This window comes from Heterodontus francisci, chromosome 16 (assembly GCF_036365525.1).
Source record: "Heterodontus francisci isolate sHetFra1 chromosome 16, sHetFra1.hap1, whole genome shotgun sequence".
Taxonomy (NCBI): Eukaryota; Metazoa; Chordata; class Chondrichthyes; order Heterodontiformes; family Heterodontidae; genus Heterodontus; species Heterodontus francisci.
The window spans coordinates 81,294,025-81,317,383 of NC_090386.1; the positions used below are offsets into that span (position 1 = coordinate 81,294,025).

The 23,359-nt window shown below is 40.9% G+C and overlaps 1 protein-coding gene across 4 annotated transcripts in view; it reads right to left on the reverse strand.

The window, feature by feature from the left end:
- lsm14b (LSM family member 14B) overlaps nucleotides 1-15,548 on the reverse strand; it is a 30,779-nt gene extending 15,231 nt beyond the window's left edge. For 2 of the 4 annotated variants that reach the window (XM_068048458.1, XM_068048460.1), the window contains exons 1-4: nucleotides 15,281-15,548; nucleotides 10,755-10,909; nucleotides 6,439-6,574; nucleotides 4,854-4,994 (exon numbers count right to left, since the gene is read on the reverse strand). In XM_068048458.1, the coding sequence (XP_067904559.1) occupies nucleotides 4,854-4,994; nucleotides 6,439-6,574; nucleotides 10,755-10,909; nucleotides 15,281-15,401 (553 nt within the window). In that variant the 5' untranslated portion in view covers nucleotides 15,402-15,548. The remainder of the gene's footprint in view (nucleotides 1-4,853; nucleotides 4,995-6,438; nucleotides 6,575-10,754; nucleotides 10,910-15,280) is intronic. The other 2 variants (XM_068048457.1, XM_068048459.1) reach the window with 2 other exon arrangements.
- Between the last annotated feature and the right edge of the window lie 7,811 nt (nucleotides 15,549-23,359).

Genomic DNA, 23,359 nt, shown 5'->3' on the forward strand with positions numbered 1-23,359 from the left:
CATCATCAGCAGCCATGCCCTTGGGTACTTGTGCTACATGCTCCAAGATCACCATTTCAAATCCCACTTTTTTTTTTTAAAAATAAATAAAAGGCCCTTTACCTCTGACCAAACTTTTGTTCAGCCTACCAAATAGCTCATCCTTTGACTCATCCATTTTCTCCCATTCCTATGGTGCCACACAAGTGTAATTTTGTAAAAAGATTTTTATATATGCAAATTTGAAGCTTACAAAATCATTGCATTCCAAACTCAGTTGTGCATGCAGCAGAAACATGCAGTAATATTTAAAAATTGTGCAACATACAGGAAAAAATTGTTAAGTGCCAAACTAGTTAACAACTAAATTAGCAGGAACATTTGATGGAATGGAGTGCCAAGCTTCCAAGTAGATACAACTTCTATTACTGAAGTTGCAGTTCCAGAGAGCTTACAAGCATGCCTGTACCTCATTAGTCATAAAACTTAAAAGTTTTAGGTTCCATTACCCCAAGGTTTGATGTAATTTATAAGAATTCAACATACCAAGTCATAGCTGGATAGGTATTAGCTATGATAGTGCAACTTTTAAGCTCAATAGTCAGAATGCTATAGTTTGAACTGTAACAGTTGCCCAGAAGTGCAGAGAAACTGATTTATACCCCATATATATATTACAGGACTACTTTCACAACATTGCAAATTGCAAATCCCAATTTGTACTGTACAGCAGATTTAGAGACTAGTTAGAACATTGGTACAATTGCACTTGGACAAGTCTAAATATTCAAAAACCATATTCAGACCACAACAGCACAGCAGGAGTTCCTTGGGACCCAACTGTCTTCTGCAACTTAAACAACCTTTTATCCTTCATAAGGCCATGCTCATCAGGCTGGATGCTTGACCCCAGCGGTCAGCTTTTCCAATAACGAAGCAAGTCATGCTGGGCTACTGCAGGATGTGTGCAACATCCAGGCTTGGGCTAGTTGAGTAGCAGGTAATATGTGCACCACAAATGCAAGGCAATAACCATCTCCAGTTAAAAAACCTAGCCATTTCCCTTTATCACTAATAAATGTGCTCTTGGCAGCATTGCCCATATCCAATTAAGGAAACAATTCTGGCTGCAGACATGGGAAGGATAGTTTGGGGCAATTGATACAATGTTATCGACCAGTCAGCCTGGCCAGGGCCAGATGGCAGCAATAAAATTTCAATGAGATTGGTGCTAAAAACTAATGTCTGTTTTATTTTAGTGACTGCAGAATCCTTTAAATACCAAGTTATTTTTGTGGAAGTGGGGAAGGTAACAGCCACTTAGAATCAAATTGTAATTTGTACAACTAATTAGAGGCAGGAAACTTTGTGACCTCAACATTTGGTGCTGTCCAGAGTTAGAATTAATGTAGTCAGAAGCATAAGCCCAAAAATTTGAAATGTAAAAATCAAATAAATATGCCAGACTGCTTCTCCTTCACACCCAAAATGTATAGACCATTTAAGGCCAATTGTACAACAGTTTTTCTTGTGGAAATAAAAAGCAAGCAATGGAGATTCAATTCCCATCAACTTGAAACGGGCCATCACTGAAGCGACTGCTCTAACATTCCATTTAGTTACAGGAGTGTTTAGATCATTGACATGTCATGATTCAGGATTTTGGCCATTTGTTCTCCACAAGATAGACTTGAGCAAAATAATGTACGTTTGGATAGTTTACCCAGACAGCCACAGGCTGGTTTGGTCATCTGTAGGCAAATGATAGGCAATTGTTTGTTTTACATACATCCTAAACCATGACCCATTTGTTAATATCTGGTTATTCAGGAGAAACCTAATGCCACAATGTTGATATTTTTTAATTTAGTCTTAGAAGGAAGACTTCAGCATCAGACACTAGAATTCAGTCGAGGCAGCAGAAAGACTGAAATGAGTAAAACAAAGACTGTAAGGGAGAAATAACAGTTGCTGTACTGCCGGCAGGCTGAATGGCAGCTAGAAACCATCTCTATTATGAAATAAAAACAAGAAATGCTGGAACCACTCAGCAGGTCTGGCAGCATCTGTGGAAAGAGAAGTAGAGTTAACGTTTCGGGTCAGTGACCCTTCTTCGGACCCTATATTATGAACCTCTTAGTTTTTCCGTTCTCCTACCATTACAAACTAAGTTGAACTAATTGACAGATGAAAGTTACGCGGCACAACATTGTGCAAGTTTCACCTGAATAAAGCAGTTTACAAACCAAACCAATACCTATGTGTATTTCCAGCACTCTATTTGATATTAAGCATTTGAAGTATTGTGTTTTTATTTGTGAACTTAGTCCAATTTTAGAGATTAAAGTACACATGCTTAAGACAAATCTGAACCAGATCACAAGGGTGTTCATTGCAACACCCCACCCAGGTCCTGCTGTCCCACTAGCAACTATAAAAGCAAGAGTCAAGTTGAGTTTTAATAAAATCAACCAGATTGCTTAAGGGAGCAATTGGACACCTGAGCAGATAACCATGGCAGACTAAATTCTTCAGACTGTAGGGACCGCTTTATCATTCCACATAGCTCCAGCAACCTTTATATCATGGACATCTACAACCCAAAAAAGTTATTTTGCCAGGTTACAGCCCTTATTCCTATTTGTGTTATTGGAACCTCCATTTAGTTTCTGAAACAAGGTACGTTAACCTTGTATGTACATTAAAGTCTATAAGTTATCCTATAAAACTATCATAACTAGATAGTTTTGACATAGGGTGCTGCCTCCCTCCACAAGTGCAGGAGGTAGACAGGCAAGGAGATTGAAATGTTTAAAAAAGGGCCACAGAAGCTACAACACAGTAACAGGCCATTCAGCCCAAATCATCTATGCTGATATTTATATGCTAGTCTGCTCTCACTAATTACCTTTCCCTATCCTAATGGAATGTACAGCACAGAAGAGACTACATCCCAGATCTTGACTGGACTTCCTCAGTTTCCTACAAGGACTCCATCCCAATCTCCCAGTTTCTCTGTCTGACACATCTGTCTGATCTTCCACAACAGCGCTTCGGACAGGTCTTCCTTTTTTCTCAACCAAGGATTTCACCAACACCACTGCCCCCCACTGTTGACAGGTCCTCAACTGTGTCTGATCTATTTCCCACACTTCTGCTCTCACCCCTTCCCCTCCCAGAAGAGTTCCTTTTGTCCTCACTTTCCACCCCACCAGCCTCCACATCAAAAGGATCATCCTTCACTATTTCCACTACCTCCAGTGCGATGCCATCACCAAACACATCCTCCCCCCACACCACTCCGCTCCCCCCCCACCCACCAGCATTCCAAAGGGATTGTTACCTCTGCGACACGCTGTTCCACTCTTCCATCATCCCCCGACACCTTCCCATACAATTGCAGGAAGTGTAATACCTGCCCTTTTACCTCCTCTCTCCTCACCATTCAAGGCTCCAAAAACCCTTTCCAGGTGAAGCAGTGATTTACTTGTACTTCCTTCAATTTAGCATACTGTGTCGGGTGCTCACAATGCAGTCGCCTCTACACTGGGGAGACCAAATGCAGATTGAGTGACCGCTTGTGGATCACCTCAGTCCGAATGCACGACCCCAAGCTTCCGGTTGCTTGCCATTTCAACATGCCCCCCTGCTCTCATGCCCACATTTCTGTCCTTGCCTGCTGCAGTATTCCAGTGATCATCAACACAAGCGTGAGGAGCAGCACCTGATCTTTTGAATAGGCACACTACAGCTTTGCTGACTGAACATAGAGTTCAATAATTTCAGAGCTTGACTGGCCTTTTTAATACTTCTTTTTAAAACCAAGAGTCCGCTTTCCATGTAGACAGAGTTGCTCGTTATCCTGCCATTAACACTCAAATGCTTTGTCTTTCACCACAAGCATTAACACACTCTGCCTTTGTCCCATGACAGCTTTGCTTTTTAATCTCACCTGCCCCATCACACCCCTTCCCTTTTGTTCTCTTCCCCATCACCCACCACCGCCCACTTGCTTAAAACCTAATCATTTTCTAACCTTTCCCAGTTTTGATGAAAGGTCACAGACCTGAAACATTAACTCGGCTTCGGTCTCCAGATGCTGCCTGACCTGCTGACTATTTTCAGCATTTTGTTTTTATTTCAGATTTCCAGCATCTGCAATATTTTGCTTTTATTTACATCCAGAATGCATAGTGGCTCGCCTCAAGAACAAAGGTTTGGGAACAGGTTGTACATGCCTAACCGCCAATGCAATTCATTTAGGAAAATTCAATTTGCACCAATATTCAGAAAAAAAAAATAAAGGATTCTTTAAAAAGTAGCTTAATATTGGCTTCAAATAAAAATTAGACAAAATTGCTAACATTCCAAAAGGATCATTTGTCCAAACTGAAGGCCATGTGCACCCCTTATCATACTCCCTCTGCCAACTAAATGTTAGTGTTGGTTTAAGGAAGAAATTAAAGAGATTCACAAAGCAAAATAGATACAAGTGGCAATATTCCAGAACAGAACAGAATTGAGACAAGCAAATAAACTCTTGCTTATGCACCAACAGGAATTTATTTAGTATCAAAGTTTAGATGCAAAAGGCTAGAACAAAACCAGATTCTGCAGTTAATTCAGGTGCAATTTAGAATGAATAAGATCCATTTGGATTCCTGTTTTGGAATTTTGAAAGTATGATAAACAAGTTTCATGGCATGGTTCAAATATTTGCAAATTAGTTAAAACAAAGATTATTCAAAAAGAGAATTTGAAACTAGTACATGCTGCACACAGACACATTTTAAGCTAAGGCAAGATAGATTAGCAACTGCCTAGCATAGCCATGACAGACAGATAACCTTACGCAGACTAGAGACAGACGTTACCCTGAGGTATCAGTTGGCTTTTCTGCAAGGGTGCTGGATCAGGTGGTATTTCAAGCTCTGTAAAGGCTGGTTGTGGTGAGGGAGGACTATCAGTACTGGAGGAGTGAGAAACAGTTGTGATTTGGGTGGGTGTTGAACATCCTGTTGGAAAGTGCAGGAAGGAAAGAAAAAAGGAACCAGAGGATCAATGCTGCCAATTTTTAAAGAGAAAAGTTAAGTATCCTCAAACCCTACAATACTTTAAAATAACTTTCCAGACATTCACAGATTTCAAAACTTTCAACAAGACCAATTACATACCACTTGGTGAAAATACAAAAGGACAAAAGTAGAGTAGTGCAAAAAGCAAAAGCTGGCATTAGACCCAACCACAACACTATTAACAGCTGAAGAATTTGCAGCCAGGACTATCTCAATTTGAGGAGCAAGTAATTGGGGGAAAAGTAGTCAAAATACTATACAGTCTACCAAAAGAGTTGGAGGTTTCCAAGACAATAAAAGATCCTTTGGAAGTATATTTAAATGTGTTGTAGTACCTGTCCTTTTGCAAAACAAACCCCAATTCATCTAAGCTAGATGCACAATTACTGCAAGGAATAAATCTTGTATACATTTGCATTACTCCAGTTTGTATTCTTAATGGATTTTTAAAATACTGGACATTTTCACAATACAGGACTGTTAAATCAATAGTCTCTGAAAAACAAGTGCACAGATTAAGTCCATTTCAGAACTGTTGGTCTATAACATTAGATCTCAAGTTGCAACTGCTACCAAAAATTTAAATACAGATCTTTAAGCCCTTTTCTCTGGGCTGACTATAGAATGGTTAAGCTTCAAATGGTTCTGGTAAATGTTACACTAAAATGGCCATTTGTGGTTTTCTACAGTAATTACGCAAATTATGGAAAAGCTCATGCCTCGACATATTTGATATTTAGTTAGTATTTACATACTTTGATTTAGATAGTTACACTAACTGTTATAAAACTGATCAAGATACTTTCCAATTAGATGTGCATTGCACCGTCATACATTTATATTGACAAAGAGACTTGTAATGACCTAAGTTGCTAGCAGACATGACAACTGTTTTAAGTGATATCCTTAACAAATTAAGTTAGACAAAGAGGCATTTGATGCAATTCGAAAGACTAAAAAAACTCTTTGCAACCAATGCAATCAGCATTATTTGAAGAGATGGATTATGTTCCAGTAGTTAGTACAAGGTGTTTATTTACAAGATGTCAAATTACAGCCATAAAATCAATTCTACATCCAGAGCCAGGATTTTAACTTTAATTCATTGGAAGCCGAAAAGATTTCCTAGAAAGTTAGTTTGCAACAACTTAATATTGAATACTTGACAAGTTTAAAATACAGGCTATTAACTACTATTTACAGAGGATTGCAACTCATCTGACAAGCTGTAATATCAATGCATTAACCATTATTTATATACTTCCAACAATTCTGGTCAAAATTCTTAGTTTCAGCATAGTCAATCTGCAGATAACATTTTGAAGTGTTAACATATATAATTACATACAAATCATGCAGCAGACTGAAGGAACAGTACACTGACCTAAACCCACAGAACCACCATACTGCTGTCCAACCAGGGATCCTCCAGCAAACTGGCTATATGGAGTCATACTACGGAATGGGCTGTATGACGCAGGAGGCGGAAATGAAGTGTTTGACGAAGCACTCAATGAAGACTAGAAGAAAGATGTTATGTCATTACTGACCCTACTACTAGTACATAGATTCTACACAGACATACATACTGCAATATCCTACGATCGTGTAAAATTTAATTCTAGCCTTTTAACATTAAAGTTGGCAAAGTAACAGAACGGACTTGAACAGCAGTCTTAATTCTACTAAGTATATAGGGGAGGTAGTGGCATAGTGGTAATATCACTGGACTAGTAATCCAGAGGCTGAGGCTCATTCTCTGGGGACATGGGTTTGAAACCTACCATAACAGATGGTGGAATTTGAATTCAATTAACAAAAAATCTGAAATTAAAAGCTAGTCTAATGGTGACCATGAAACCATTGCCGATTGTTGTAAAAACCACCTGGTTCACTAATGTCCTTTAGAGAAGGAAATCTGCCATCCTTACCTGGTCTGGCCTACATCCAGACCCACAGCTATGTGGTTGACTCAACTGCCCTCTGAAATGACCTAGCAAGCCACTCAGTTGGATCAAACCACTACAAAGTGTAACAAAAGGAATGAAACTGGATGGACCACCTGGTATCGACCTAGGCATTGGAAATGACAATGGCAAACACAGCCCTGTCGCCCCTGTAAAGTCCTCCTTACTAACATCTGGGGACTTGTGCCAAAATCAGGAGAGCTGTCCCACAGACCAGTAAAGCAACAGCCTGACAGTCATACTCAGAATCATACCTGACAATTTCCCCAGGTATGTCCTGTCTCACCAGGAGGGCAGACCCACCAGAGCTGGCAGCACAGTGGTATACAGTCAGGAGTTTTAGTTTTAGAGATACAGCACTGAAACAGGCCCTTCGGCCCGAGTCTGTGCCGACCATCAACCACCCATTTATACTAATCCGACACTAATCCCAAATTCCTACCATATCCCCACCTGTCCCTATATTTTCCCTACCACCTACCTATACTAGGGGCAATTTATAATGGCCAATTTACCTACCTGCAAGTCTTTTGGCTGTGGGAGGAAACCAGAGCACCCGGAGAAAACCCACACAGACACAGGGAGAACTTACAAACTCCACACAGGCAGTACCCAGAATTGAACCGGGGTCGCTGGAGCTGTGAGGTTGCGGTGCTAACCACTGCGCCGCCCGCTTCAACATAAACTCTGGGCCCCATGAAGTCTCATGGCATCATGGACAAGGAAACCTCCTGATCATCACCTACCACCCCTCAGCTGATGAATCGGTACTCCTCCATATTGAACAGCACAGAGGAAGCCCTGAGGGTAGCAAGGGCACAGAATGTACTCGGAGTGGGAGACTTCAATGTCCATCACCAAGAGTGGCTCGGTAACACTACTAGGACTTAGCCACCTTGGTCTGTGAAGGACACAGCTGCTAGATGGTCTGTGGCAGGTGGTGAGGGAAAACAAGAGGGGGAAAAAAACACTTACTTGACCTCATCCTCACCAATGTACCTGTTGATAGTATTGGTACTGACCACAACAGTCCTTGGAGACAAACTCCCATCTTCACATTGATGATGCCCACTAACCTGTTGTGTGGCATAACTATTGTACTAAATTGGATAAATTTCAAACAGATCTAGAAATGTAAAACTAGGCATCCATGATGCACTGTGGGCTATCAGCAGAGTTGTATTCAACCCAATCTCCTCATGGCCAGGCATATCCCCCACTCTACTAAGCTGGGGGACCAACCCTGGTTCAAGAGTGCATGCCAGAAGCAGCACCAGGTATATCTAAAAACAAGGTGCCAGCATGAAGCTACAACAGGACTACCTGTGCATCAAACCATGAAAGCAGCATGCAACAGACAGGGCTAAGTGATCCCACAACCAGTGGATCAGATCTAATTTCTGCAGTCCTGCCACATCCAGTCGTTAATGGCAGTGGACAATTAAATAACTTGCAGGAGGAGGCGGCTCCACAAACATCCTCATTCTCAACAATGGGAGAGCCCAGCACATCAGTGCAAAAGACAATGCTGAAGCATTTGCATTAATCTTCAGCCAGAAGTGCCAGGTTGGATGATCCATCGCTGCTCCTCCTGAGGTCCCCAGCATCACAGGTGCCAGCCTTCAGCCACACTGAGTCACTGCACGCAATCAAGAAACGGCTGAAGCCACTGGATACAGCAAAAGCTTTGGGGCCCTGACAACATTCTGGCAATAGTACTGAAGACTTGCGCTCCAGAACTAGATTTGTCCCTAGCCAAGCTGTTCCAGTACAGCTGCAACACTGGCATCTACCTAGCAATGTGGAAAATTGCCCAAGTATGCCCTGTACACAAAGCAGGACAAATCCAACCCAGCCAATTACTGCTCCATCAGTCTCCCCTTGATCAAAGTGATGGAAGGGGTCGCCAACAAAGCTATCAAGCTACACTTGCTCAGCAATAACCTGCTCGCTGACTCAGTTTGGGTTCTGCCAGGGCCACTCTGCTCCTGACCTCATTACAGCCTCTGTCCAAACAGACAAAAAAAAAAAAAGAGCTGAACTCGAGGTGAGGTGAAAGTGACTGCCTTTGACATCAAGGCAGCATTTGATAGTATGGCATCAAGTCTGAGCAAAACTGGAATCAATGGGAATTGGGGGAAACTCTGCTGGCTGGAGTCACGCCTGGCAAAAAATAAAGATGGTTGTGGTTGTTAGAGGTCAATCATCTCAGTCCCAGGACATCACTGCAAGAGTTCTTCAGGGTAGTGTCCTCGACCCAACCATCTTCAGCTGCTTCAATGACCTTCCCTCCATGAAGTCAGAAGCAGGGATGTTCACTGATGATTGCACAATATTCAGCACCATTCATGATTCCTCAGGTACTGAAGCAGCAAGACCTGGACATCAGGCTTGGACTGACAAGAGGCAAGTAACATGTGTGATACACAAGTGCCAGTCAATGACCATCTCCCCTTGATGTTCAATGGTATTATCATCACTGAATCCCACACTAACATCCTTGGGGTTACCATTGGCCAGAAACTGAACAGGACCAGCCAGAAATACTGTGGCTACAAGAGCAGGTCAGAGGCTAGGAATTCTACAGCGAGTAACTCACCTCCTGACTCTCCAGTCCCTGTCCACCATTTACAAGGCACAAGTCATGAGTGTGATGGAATACTCTCCACTTGCCTGGATGGGTGCAGCTCCAACAACACTCAAGAAGCTTGACACCAGCCAGGACAAAAGCAGCCCACTTGATTGGCACCCCATCCGCCACCAACATTCACTCCCTTCACCACCACAGTGGCAGCAGTGTGTACCATCTACGAGATGCACTGCAGCAATGCAGAGGCTCCTTCGACAGGAGCTTCCAAACCTGTGACCTTGACCTCTACCACCTAGAAGAGTAAGAGCAGCAAATACATGGGAACACCACCTGAAGTTCCCCTCCAAACCGCACACCATCCAGACTTGGAACTATATCACCGTTCCTTCACTATCACTGGGTCAAATTCCTGGAACTCCCTTTCAAACAGCACTGTGGGCATACTTACACCCCAAGGACTGCAGCAGTTTAAGGCAGCAGCTTATCACCACCTTTGACAGCAATTCAGGATGGGAAATAAATGCTGGCCTAGCCAGCAATGCCCACCTCCCATGAATTAAAAAAAACCCATTTACCATCCACATTTCAAAGGCAAGTAAAAAGGACAAAAGTTAAAATTGCAGCACAGCACATGGTGCTCTGAGAGTGATTAGATTCACTTTTATATCCAAAGTTCCTTGCACATGTTTCTAACCTTGCCCAATGCTTTCACAATTTAATTCTTGGAGAGCTGGCATTTCATAGACCGGGAACAAAAGACAAAACAAGCCAAACTGAATTTTTTTTTTTAATAAATGGGCCTAAATGAGGCAAGTTAGAGGCAGGGTTACTTCGTTGCCTAAGAGCGGAGGCATAGGATATGGGTGGATAAAGCTGAATCAAAGGGTAAAGTAAATCTTTCAGATGCCACCTGAAGCAGATCTGCCACCAACCTAACTTGATGAAATATTTAAAAAATTGAATAGGATGAGTAAATAACTTTGAGATGGACACCATTTAACAATTTTCCCAACTTACCCAAATCCAGTGACTGTAGCAAATCAAGGACAATAATCATATGCTGATGAGATACGTACCAAAAAGTCTTGATAAATTTTTAAATAATGTTTTAGTCATTAATATTAAACAACGTCAGTAATTCACCTGTACGATAGCAGGATCCTGGGGTTGAGGTTTGGGAGGTTCACACACAGTAATATCTTTGATATCACTACCACGGAAGATTATGTATTCATAGATTTCATCTCTTGGAGCGACAGGTCTGTCTGTGGGGCGATCTTCTGTTCCAAATGATCGCACTGCCAAAATAAAAAATTAAATGTCATGCTTAAAATAGAATCCAACAAAATTTAATCGATCAATACAGTACCAGTTCAAGCTTGAAGAGACTCTTGAAATCAAAATGAAAACAATTGTTGTTAATTACATTGAGTGAATTGCACTAATTTATTAATTTTCAATAGAGGTGATCCAAATATAAATCTTTCTGCAATGAGATTAAAGGTTAACTTTTGTTTAGGATTAGAAGATTTACTTGATTCGGATCCTTTGATTTGCCATAGCCATTAGCATTTTGGAAGACTAGAAAGTTAAATTAGATATAAAGTTGGCAAGGTATAATGCAGTATTCCACAATTATTTACAATATTTTTGAAACACAAGTATGGTGTTGCAGTACATTTCTGCAACACAAGTTCAGAGCCACAGTCTTTGACCATTTGCCTCCCTTCTCCCAACAATAATGAGCTGAATGACTTGGAGTTTACAATCAGCAGTAAAGCAAGGTCTCACCACTGCCCACGAAGAAAGCCTCATTGAGATCTAAATTTCTGTGGCAAGAACTCAATGTGTACTTTGGTGGCAGGGGTGGGGGAGCACACTGCAGCCTGTGCAAGAACAGTGAGAAAGATTGCATTTTCAGGATCTCTGCATTAATCTGCCCACTTGGTAAATCCTGAAGTTGCAGTCAGTTTCAGAGGGGTAATCGACTTACAAAATCAAGGCCTTTATTTATTCATTCATGGGATGTGGATATCGCTGGCTAGGCCAGCATTTATTGCCCATCCCAATTTCCCAAGGTGGTCGTGAGCTGCCTTCTTGAACTGTTGCTGCAGTCCATGTGGGGTGGGGACACCCACAGTGCTGTAAGGAAAGGAGTTCTAGGATTTGACCCAGCAACAGTGAAGAAATGGCAATAAAGCTCCAAGTCAGGATGGTGTGTGGCTTGGAGGGGAACTTGCAGGTGGTGCTCCCAACCATTTGCTGCCTTTGTCCTTCTAGGTGGTAGAGGTCACGGTTTGGAAGGTGCTGTCTAAGGAGCCATGGCACGCTGCTGCAATGCATCTTGTAGATGGCACACACTGCTGCCACTGTGCAGCTGTGGTGGAGGGAGTGAATGTTTGTGCACAGGGTGCCAATCAAGTGGGCTGCTTTGTCCTGGATGGTGTCGAGCTTCTTGTGTTGTTGGAGCTGCAGCCATCCAAGCAAGTGGACAGTATTCCATCACACTCCTGACTTGTGCCTTGTAGATGGTGGCCAGGCTTTGGGGAGTCAGGAGGCAAGTTACTTGCCACAGGATTCCTAGCCTCTGACCTGCTCTTGTAGCCATGGTATTTATATGGCTACTCCACTCCAGTTTCTGGTCAATGGTAGCCCCCAGGATGTTGATATCTCAACGCTTCTCCAAGACCATGCAACAGAGTACAGTCCAGGTGCACCCCTACCACCAGAAGTCAGCACCTTGTCATTCGCGTCAGAATATTATTGGCTGAAGATTGTTAGCTTACTAATAGAAGGTTCCCATAGTTACAGGATTATGTACCATCTGAGGACTTGATGTTCATAATTCAAAATATTTTACCTACTGCAGTGCAAACGATCATGAACACTTTGTAAAAGTCTATTTAGGTTCACAGGCAGTGCTGTGCACAAGTCAGCAAACCCAATTCAATTTACAAAGTTGAGTTTGATACCTCTAGCCTTTCCTTCAGGACAGTCAGTGACATTTTATTCCCATCGAATCTATTAGATTAGAGCACATGCTTTTCTCACTGGCATTGCATCTAGTATCTAATCACTTGCTTCCTAGATTGTCAAGGAATCATTCCAAATAAAGTTTACAGGACAAAATGATTCTGTTCAGTGTTTCCTATGCACAGAAGTGCAGAGTTATTCGAAACAGGATTGTTGCAGCAGGCAGTTGTCAGAGGGCTCTATACTCAGCTTTTGACAGACTTTCATCCACATGTGTTCTCAGCAATCACCAGCTTCATATTTAAGACACCCACCCTCATTACAAATTTTCCTGGCTGTACCCTCAAAGCTGCATTTTTTCAGCAGCAAATAAATCCACCGTGCACCCTTGGATTCAACAGATTCTCTGATCCAGTACATTCCTAAGTCTACAAACATGCCATGACTCCACAAAGGGTAATGACAGAAATTTGACTCAAGGAATAAATCAAACTGTCAAAAGCATATTAAATCAAGCTTTTCAGAAATAACTTGCATTCCTCTTTCTAAACACTTGTTCAAGTTACTTAGAACCTCTAAAGCATCCAATCAATGGATTTCAGGAGGGAGGAAATTAGCCAATCAGCAGCTAGTAAATAAAGTGATTGCATCAGGGAGTAGTGTCAAATTACCTGCGAAATTAAGCGAATGGGAAATTCACAAAAACAATTATACCTTTTTGTATATTAATAGTTTATCCTCTCATATCAGTATTCATAATCAATGCAACTTCTCCCAGATTTTGTTCAAACCAGTCAATGACAGGAGACAACCCAACATGTTTCATAGGATCCAAACTGGAACCTGTTACTACTATGGCAAATATTTTGATAAGCAAATTGCTGCTGATAAAAAGTTACTAACTTTGTTGATATTGTATTTGAATTTTAAAATAAAAACACAATTTGCAGTTACCCAGATATGATATTTAAGCTAAAAATTCTGAAAACTACTCAGCATGCACAAGATGACAGCAAAGCAACTTAGTAAACATAACCTAAAGGCAGCAAACCACCCCCCCCCCCCCAAAAAGTATATTGGGTAGCGCGAGATACAAATTTAACAAGGCCAAACATGTTTCAAAATTAACCCTAGTAGTTTGTGAAAAGCAAACAATTACCTAAAAAAAAAAATGTACAACAGTATCAATGGACAAGTCTGATTTTCTACAGCCTCTGGCTAATAAAATATACTAACATAAGGTTTTCTGCTAAACTGAAACTATTGAAATTCAAGAAAAATATCAAGATTACTTTTTAACATCCATAATTTGCAATGCCCTTTATTCACCAATGCAATTCACATTTGGGGATCAAGAGGAAAGTGAACTCAAGACCTAATTAGGAATAGACTTTATTTTGTCAAGCTTTGACATCATGTAATTTTACTCAGGTAATTGTCTTCAATTTAATTGAACCTGTTCCAGCCTAACAAGGAAAGAAGCAGTGATGGATCTAGTTCTGGGGAATGAAGTGGGCAGCTGCAGCAAGTTTCAGTGACAGCAACTGGGAAACAGTGCTCATAATTTTAGGTTTATAATCGTTATGGAAAGGATAAAGATCAAAAAGCAGATTGGAAACAAAGATTTTCACATGAAACAGTAAATGAGCAATGGGAGGCTACAATACAGGTATAAACTAAAACACATTCACGAGAAGCAAAAGGAAAAAAATCCAGAGCTGTAGCTCTGTAATTGCCTAAAGAAAACGAAATTAAAAGAGACTCAATAAATATCAGGTTTGTAAGTAGATTACAGAAAGTGTAGTATTGAAAAAAGGAAATAGGGGCAAAGAGTGTACAAGAAAATATTACTAAAGTTACATAAAAGGCAACACAAGTATTTTACAAATAAAAGTCAAAAGGGTGGGGCCAATTAGATGAAAAGGGAAATCTTGACGGCAGAGAGTATGGTTAAGGTAATGAATGTAGTACATTTATCTTCAGGGGTAGAGATATAGGATGTAATACATTAAGATGCAAGGTGGGCAGTACTCAAAGTAGAAAAAGTCACCTACTCCAGATAAACAAAGACGAATGTTTAACTCTTGCGTTATGTTACCGCAGGATAACAAATCAACACAACATTGCAGAGACGTCTGGACATTGCCTCTTGAAGTGAGTATGCTTGCACTAATCTGCTTTTCAAGACGCTTGGACTACAAAGTTAAAGTATCCAAGCTTCAAACATATGTTGCTGGTGCTATCGCAACAGTTTCAGATCATATCTTAACAGCTACTTGAGCCCTTTCAAGTTGCGTCGACCTCAATCCCGTGAGCTCCGACAAGTCGAGACAGGAGGTACTCTTGATTCAGAACATTTAACTACATAAACCCAAATATAAAATAATGCAAACTACAAAATTAGCGTCCCTGAAGAAAGTGAACAAGTCAGCTGTTAATATGTGCCGTGGAAAAATAAAAAGGTCGATGCACCAGGTCCCGGTGGGAATAAAGAGGTTTTTTTTAAAAAAAACACGTCCGGATTACAGGTAGTCAAACCAGAACAAAGGCACCATAAGGTGATAATACAGCCACACAAATTTAAGAGGCCATGTTTGTCCATGCGGGCAGAGATATTGAAAAACACGTCCAAACTGAGTGATGGGGCCAAAGCTTCCAAGTGGCGCAGTTGAAAGCCGCCAGGAGCCCGCACTCACCCTTGGCCAGGGCCACGGTGGAGTTGTCCGTGTCGATGGTGTACAAGATACCCTCATAGCGGATCTGCGCCTTGGAGATGAGGCTAATTTTGCTGCCGATGTACGGCGTTCCGCCACTCATGGTGACGGACCTCGGAAAACTGATGAACGATTTAATTCCTTTCAGTCTCCCGTGCTAAAACCAACACCTAATATCCCTTTCCTTCTCTCTGCAGCTGCACACAGCAGAGCTCCACCTAACGTCGCTTAAATATGGCGTCATGGCCACCTGAGCTTCGCGGAGCGGCCCCGCCTCCCGCTGCCTCTAGCGACATCTACAGCTCGGCAGTCAGGCACTGCAGCCAAAGCACAGTCAGATGGGAGCACATAGAGTCAGTCATAAAGAGATACAACACTGAAACAGGCCCTTCGGCCCACCGAGTCTGTGCTAACCAACAACCACCCATTTATACTAATCCGACATTAATCCCATATTCCCTACCATTCTCCTACCACCTACCTACACTAGGGGCAAGTTACAATGGCCAATTTACCCATCAACCTGCAAGTCTTTGGCTGTGGGAGGAAACCGGAGCACCTGGTGGAAATCCACGCGGTCACAGGGAGAACTTGCAAACTCCGCACAGGCAGTACCCAGAACCGAATCCGGGTCGCTGGAGCTGTGAGGCTGCGGTGGTACCCACTGCGCCACTGTGCGCATGCTACGCCCTAGATTGTCAAAAGGTGAACATGGAACCCTTATACAATAGCCAACTTCAAAATAATTCTGCATCAGTTAACATTTTTAAACCAACTTATTAGAAATAAGTGTTACTTTTTCCCTTCAAAGAGCCTTTTTGTTTCTTTTCATTTCTATGCCAATTAGAAGCACAAAATCGGCTTCTGCAATCATTTCTTCGCCCTCCTACCTCTGCATTTAGTTAACACTAGCCTGATAAATTACGGAGCGATCCCCTTTTACATTACAGAAATGTAAGACATTTCTTCCTCCAAAAAAGTGCCTCACTAATGAAATGGTGTTTGAGAATAATCTGTCTCTTTCGTGATCATAAGTTTCACTCAAACATTTTTCCAATATTGCCAGTTCTGGTTTTTAATTTTGAATGTAAGCACCATAGAAGTTAAGCTAGTACAAGAGCAAAATACTGTGAATGCTTGAAATTTGAAATAAAACAGAAAATGCCAAAAAAAAGCTGGCAGCATCTGTGGAGAGAGAAAGAGTTAATGTTTCATGTTGACAACCTTTCATCAGAACTGGAGAAGGTTAGGGAGATGCAACAGGCTTAAAGAACAAAGGGGAAGGCATGTGGCATTGTGGAAGAAAGGAGACAAAAACAGAAAATGCTGGAAATGCTCAGCTGGTCAGGCAGCGTCTGTGGAGAGAAAAACAGAATTAACATATCAGGTCTTCGACCTTTCATCAGAACCGGCTAAAGTTGGAAATCTAAGATATTTTGAGCAAGTGAAAGGGGGAAGAGGGGAAGAAGAACAAAAGGGAAGGTCTGTGATAGAGTGGAGGGCAGGAGAGATTAAATGACAGAAGGTTTCATGGTACAAGCCAAGAAAAGTGGTAATGGTACAAGAAACAAAAGATGGTCTGGATAAGATGTAAATGGCAGGATAGCAGCCGTTCAAATACAAAGTAAAGGGATTAAGAAAGAAACAAGGAGAGGGGGAGCAGGGGGTAGGGAGGGGACCAAATGAAAAAACACGAAAAAAGAAAAACAATGGTGGCAGAGATTATAATAAAAACAAGAAATGCTGGAACCACTCAGCAGGTCTGGCAGCATCTGTGGAAAGAGAAGCAGAGTTAACGTTTCGGGTTGGTGACCCTTCATTAGAAATGTCACAGGTTATAAGCAAGTGAGGTGGGGGTGGGGCAAGAGATAACAAAGGAGGTCCAGATTGGACCAGGCCACATAGCTGACCAAAAGGTCATGGAGCAAAGGCAAACAATATGTTAATGGTGTGTTGAAAGACAAAGCATTAGTACAGATTAGGTGTAAATACAATGAATATTGAACAGCAGCAAGTGCAAACCTGAAAAAAAAACAGTGGGTAAGCAAACTGAACAAACTAAGATGAAATGAAATAAATGCAAAAAAAAGGATTGTAAAATTGTAAAAAAAAAGAATGTAAAAAAAAGGAAGAAAAAATAACTAAAAATGAAAGTAAAATGGGGGGCTCTGAAATGATTGAACTCAATGTTCAGTCCGGCAGGCTGTAGTGTGCCTAATCGGTAAATGAGATGCTGTTCCTCGAGCTTGCGTTGATGTTCACTGGAACACTGCAGCAATCCCAGGACAGAGATGTGAGCATGAGAGCAGGGGGGAGTGTTGAAATGGCAAGCAACCGGAAGCTCAGGGTCCTGCTTGCGGACTGAGCGGAGATGTTCCGCAAAGCGGTCACCCAGTCTGCGCTTGGTCTCCCCAATGTAGAGGAGACCACACTGTGAGCAGCGAATACAGTATACTACATTGAAAGAAGTACAAGTATTGTGGCAGAGATTATGATCTATGATTATTGAACTCAGTGTTGAGTCTGGAAGGCTGTGAAGTACCCAGTCGAAAGATGAGGTGCAGTTCTTTGAGTTTGCACTGAGCTTCATTAGAACACTGTAGCAGGCCAAGGACAGAGTGGGAGCAAGGTGGAAAATTGAAATGACAACCAACAGGAAGCTTGGGGTTATGCTTGCAGACTGAACAGAGGTGTTCCACAAGGCGATCACCCAGTTTGCATCATCAGAACAGATGAGCTGAAGACTGAGCAACTTGTAGAATGAAATACAGTCCTTACAGGAAGTAGAGTTTGAGGAAGTGTAGTCAAGATAGCTGTGGGAGTCAGTAAACCTATTGGTTGATAACTTATCCCCAGAAATGGAGAGAGAAAAGTCAAAGGGAAGGGAAGAGTCAGAGATGGACCATGTGAAGGTGAGGGAAAGGGTGGAAATTGGAAGCAAAGTTGATGAAATTTTCCATGTCAGGGCAAGAGCAGTATACGGTCATCAATGTACTGGAAAAAGAGGTGAGGGAGGGGACCCGAGTAGGATTGGATCAAATAATTTTCCATGTATCCCACAAAAAGACAGGTATAGCTAGGGCCTATACTGTCCTTTTATTTGGAGGAAGTGAGTAGAGTTAAAGGAGAAGTTATTCAAAAAATGTGAGACAAGTTCAGCCAAGCAGAGGAGGGTGGTGATGGTGAATAGAGACAGGTTGGTCCTATGTTCAAGGAGAAAACAGAGAGCCCTCAGACCCTTCTTGTGGGGTTGAAGGTGTAGAGAGATTGGGTATCCATAGCAAAAAGGAGACAGTCTGCAAGCATGATCCCAAGCTTCCAGTTTCTCCAATCCACTCCCACTCTGACCTTTCTGTCCTTGGCCTCCTACAATGTTTCAATGAAGCTCAATGTAAGCTTGAGGAACAGCACCTCATCTTTCTATTCAGTATTTAATCTCTCTCCCCTAGCCCCCACGCCACACCACCCCCCGCCCCCCCCCCCCACCTCCAGCATGATGCCGCTGCCAAACAAATCTTCCCCTCACCTCCCAGCATTATCAAGGGATTGTTCTCTCCGTGACACCCTGTCCCACTCTTCTGTCACCTCCTAACACCGCCTCCCCTTTCCACAGCGCCTTTGCATGCAAACACAGGAGATGCAACACCCGCCCTCTTACGTCCTCCCTTCTCATCATCAAAGCCCCCAAGTACTCCTTCCAGATGAAAGTGATTTACTTGTACTTCTTTCAATTTCATATATTCTATTCATTGCTCATAATGCGGTCTCATCTCCATTCGGGAGACCAACTACAGATTGGGTGACCACTTTGCAAAACTTCGCATTCAGTGCACAAGCATGACCCCAAGCCTGTTATTTTAATTCTCCACTCCACTCAGACCTCTCTGTCCTCAGCCTCCTATACGGTTCCAATGAAGCTCAACATAAGCTTGACGAACACCAGCTCATCTTTCAACTGTGCACTTTACAGCCTTCTGGACTCAACATCAAGTTCGACAATTTCAGATGATAACCTCTGCCCCCATTTTTTGCTTTTCCTTTTTCTTTGTTTGATTTTGGATGGCAGCTGTTGATAATGATTTCCCATTTGCACCTCCTCTAGTCACATGTTTTTTGTTTCTTTAGTTGTCCCATTACCACCCCGTTTGCCTTGCACCATCATCCCTTTTGTCATTTAATCTCTCCTATTTTCCATCCTATCACATACCTGTCCTTTTGTTCTTCCCTCCATGCCCCCCTCCACAATCCCCACCACCTTTCCCTGCCTCTGTTTGCTTTAAACCTCTTACATCTCTAACTTTTTCCAGTTCTGATGTAAGGTCATCAACCTGAAATGTTAACTCTGTTTCTCGCTCCACAGATGATTCCTGACGTTGAGTATTTCCAGTAGAAGCTAAGCTACTTTTGCAGCATATTTTGAACTTCTATTAAAGTCTGTGTAAGGAAACAAAGTAAGGAACATGTTTATTATTTTATGTATCAATCAGAATAGTGAAGTGTTTTATATTGTATACTGTTCATTTATCTGATACATTTTAATAAACCACCGCTGGTTTACAGGTTGATCCTTGGTCTTATAGAATATATACCAAATCATTTTTTCCAAAAAGAGAACCTTGTAGCAACACGTGATATATTTCAGTAGCTGATGTAGAGTAGAAGGATTCTTTGTTACAATCCTTGGATCTTGCTCTCTGCTACCTAGATATTGGGCAGGAAAAGATAAACTCAAATCGTAGGAGGCATGTGGTCTGCTTGCAGGAGTCATTGGTAATGTTGTGTCACAGTAATCAAAATATGTGCACAACACATTGAAAGAATAATTTTCAGGCAAAATTACCCATCACCACACCTGGTTGTGTTGTGATTCTTTGTGATGCGATAATCATCGCTGTGTTGGTAACTCATTATTTGTTATTCATTTCATTTGTGACATAATTAGAATTTAGAATGACAGCTGAAGGTGGGTCAAATATATTATTATTTCAAGAAATAGAATAACTGACAAGGAGCAATTAATCTACTAAATTATTCTGGTAAGTACATAACCATAGACTTGTGTTTGAACTCTGATCACTTGCACAATTTGGTAAATAAAGTTAGCATCCTGTATCTATGACTCATTGTTAGTGAGCTAGTCTTAAAATTTCTAATATGATGACACTTCACATATAATTAACCTTGTACTAATTGTTTAGAATCACACTGTTGACTCCCTGATGGGAAGAAAGTGCTTTCCTATTTACCCAATGAATGAAAAATAATTTAAAATAAACTTTATTGTATCTCTTAACCATTGCTTCAGTATGAAAACAGTATTAATTTCTCAAGTCTCTCCTCTTAACTTTAGTTTCTCACTCCCAACATCATCCTGGTAATTCTATGCTGCATGTTTGCGATGGCTTTAATGTATTTTTTATGTTGGGGTCCCAAAACTGTATACAGTATTCTAACTGTAGCCTATGACCGTGGACAAATTTATTACAGTACATCTCTACTCTATGCCCCTAGTTATAAACCTCAAAACATTATTGGTCTTGTGCTTTTAATCGATCTGTATTTGTATATCCCAGGAATTCTATATTTTAATCCCCTGTCCATCCACAACCTTCAGCATCTTTCCATTGAGTTCATACACTCATTTTTTGTTTATTCTAAAAAGGAATTACCTCACACTTCTCCACATTAATTTAAATTTACAATTATATCTGCCATTTGATACCATTTCCACTAATTTGTCTATGCCCTCTTGAAGTTTTGTGTAGTGCTCATTAATTTCCAAACCCATTTCATTACATCAGCAAATATCAATATTGTATTCCCTATGCCAAATCATCTATTTATGCTAATAAAAGTGGCCCAGCACTGACCATTAAAGTAGACCACTTCTAATTCTTCTCCAAACCAAGCAACATCCATTACCCTAACTCTTTGCTTCCTGTCTATCAATCAAGATTTTATTCATGTTGCTACCTTTCCTCATTGCCTGAATTTTGGTAAAAGGTTCAGAGTTATATTGTCAAATGCTTTCTGAAAGTCCACTTACACTACATGCCTTTATCTATCAATTATTTCACCCTTGCCAAAAAACTATTAAATTTGCCAAACTCAACTTGCCTTTAACAAATCCATTTTGGCACTCCTTCATTAATGCATGAATTTTCAAATGCTCATTCGTTTTAGCAAGTGTTTGCACACAACTGACAATAGATAAACTGATGTACAAGTATCTGGGTTATCACTTTCCTGATAATATTAACCATCTATATAAGGGAGATGATGGCATCATGGTAATGGACTAGTAATCCTGATGCCCAGGCGAATGCCCTGGGGATGTGGGTTCAAATCCCACCCTGGCAGCTGGTGGAGTTTAAATTCAATTAATTAATAAAAAATCTGGAATTGAAAGCTAGTCTCAGTAATGGTCCCATTAAATTATCATTGATTGTTGTTAAAAACCCATCTGGTTCACTTAATGTCCTTCAGAGAAGGAAATCTGCCATCTTTACCAGGTCAGGCCTACAGGTAACTCCAGACCACAGCCATGTGGTTGATTCTTAACAGCCCTCTGAAATGGCCTAGCAAGCCACTCAGTTAGTCAAGAGCAATTAGGGATGGGCAACAAATGCTGGCCTTGCCAGTGTCACCCACATTCCATGAAAATATTGTTTATGTTGTTTCATATGTATTTTAATAGTTTAATGCCTTCTATTATGAAGTCCTTGTACTGAAAAATGCATAACACCAAAATCATAGCAAGTAGTTAAAGATGGATACATACTAAAATATTATTTTCCAGTAAACAATTTCAGAGCAAATTCCTATAAGTTTTCAAATGGAATATTTTACATAATCATCCAATTGATTAGCATTTCATGACATGAATTTTCACATTACATCCACAACTGGAAAATAAATTGAAAGAACAGATGGGAAATAAAATTATATTGCCCCCCCAAGAGCTCAAAGTACACAGTTTAAAAATGAGCACAGGTAAGTGAGTACAAAGGAAATAAATCAATCCTTGGCAATTATCTCAAATCTTGGCCTCATTGCTTATGATGTGATCTGAACCCATCTGGACTTGTAACTACTCCCTTCCAATTGTTATTCTCTAGATAAGTTCTGAAAGTATAAAATAACTCCAAAACCCCAGTGTTGGGACATGGTACCCATGATAAAAACATTTGGATGCTGTCTAATTTGCTGTTTATTTTTGATCTTTATATTAGTTTTTTTCTCTGTGTCTTGCAGTTAACAGAGAAAAATACCAAGGACTTTTTTTTTAAAAAAAAGCTCAATGTCTGGCATACACTTCCTGTCCTACCAGGAAGGTCTCATCATACTATTTTCATAACATGTAGGGTAAGTTGTAAGATGCAAGATGTGCATGTAAAGATATGATTATACTTTTAGTCCTCCCAAATCTAGGTGGCATTATTTGTGGATCCTCTCCCTGTCTAATATCCAAAACCCACCTGTGACCCTGGCTGGATCCATACCTCCACCAGTGCTCCATGACTTTGCAACACATTACCAAAATACAGCTTGCTACTCTGGGAAAATCTCTCAACCCACCCACCAACAGAAATATGGCCTGTAGCCTTGGATGGCTCCCTTCCTTATCACGCCCGAACACTCACCATCCTCTATCTAGAAGGATAGATGAAGAGAAAGAGATAATGAATCAGAAGCAGAAAAAAGCATGAATCTCAGAATATTAAAGATTGTTGGGGAGGAAGTGGCAGAGGCATTAACTATATTTTTTGCAAAAATATTTGGACAGAGGAATTATGTAAAATAACTAGAGGATGGTAAATATGCCATGAAATTATAGGCCAAAAAGTTAGTCTTTGCTTTGAATAAACTGAGTGAATAAGTCCTTAATATAGGATGAATTTAACATTTAGAAAGGCATGCATTAATGGGTTAATTATGTGTCAACAAAAAAAAAAAGCAATTTGTATTTATATAGCCCCTTTCTTTTTAAGGCACTTCACAAATGTGTAATTAGACAAAAATTAACAAGCCAAAGAAGAAGTTGAAAGTAACTAATAACTT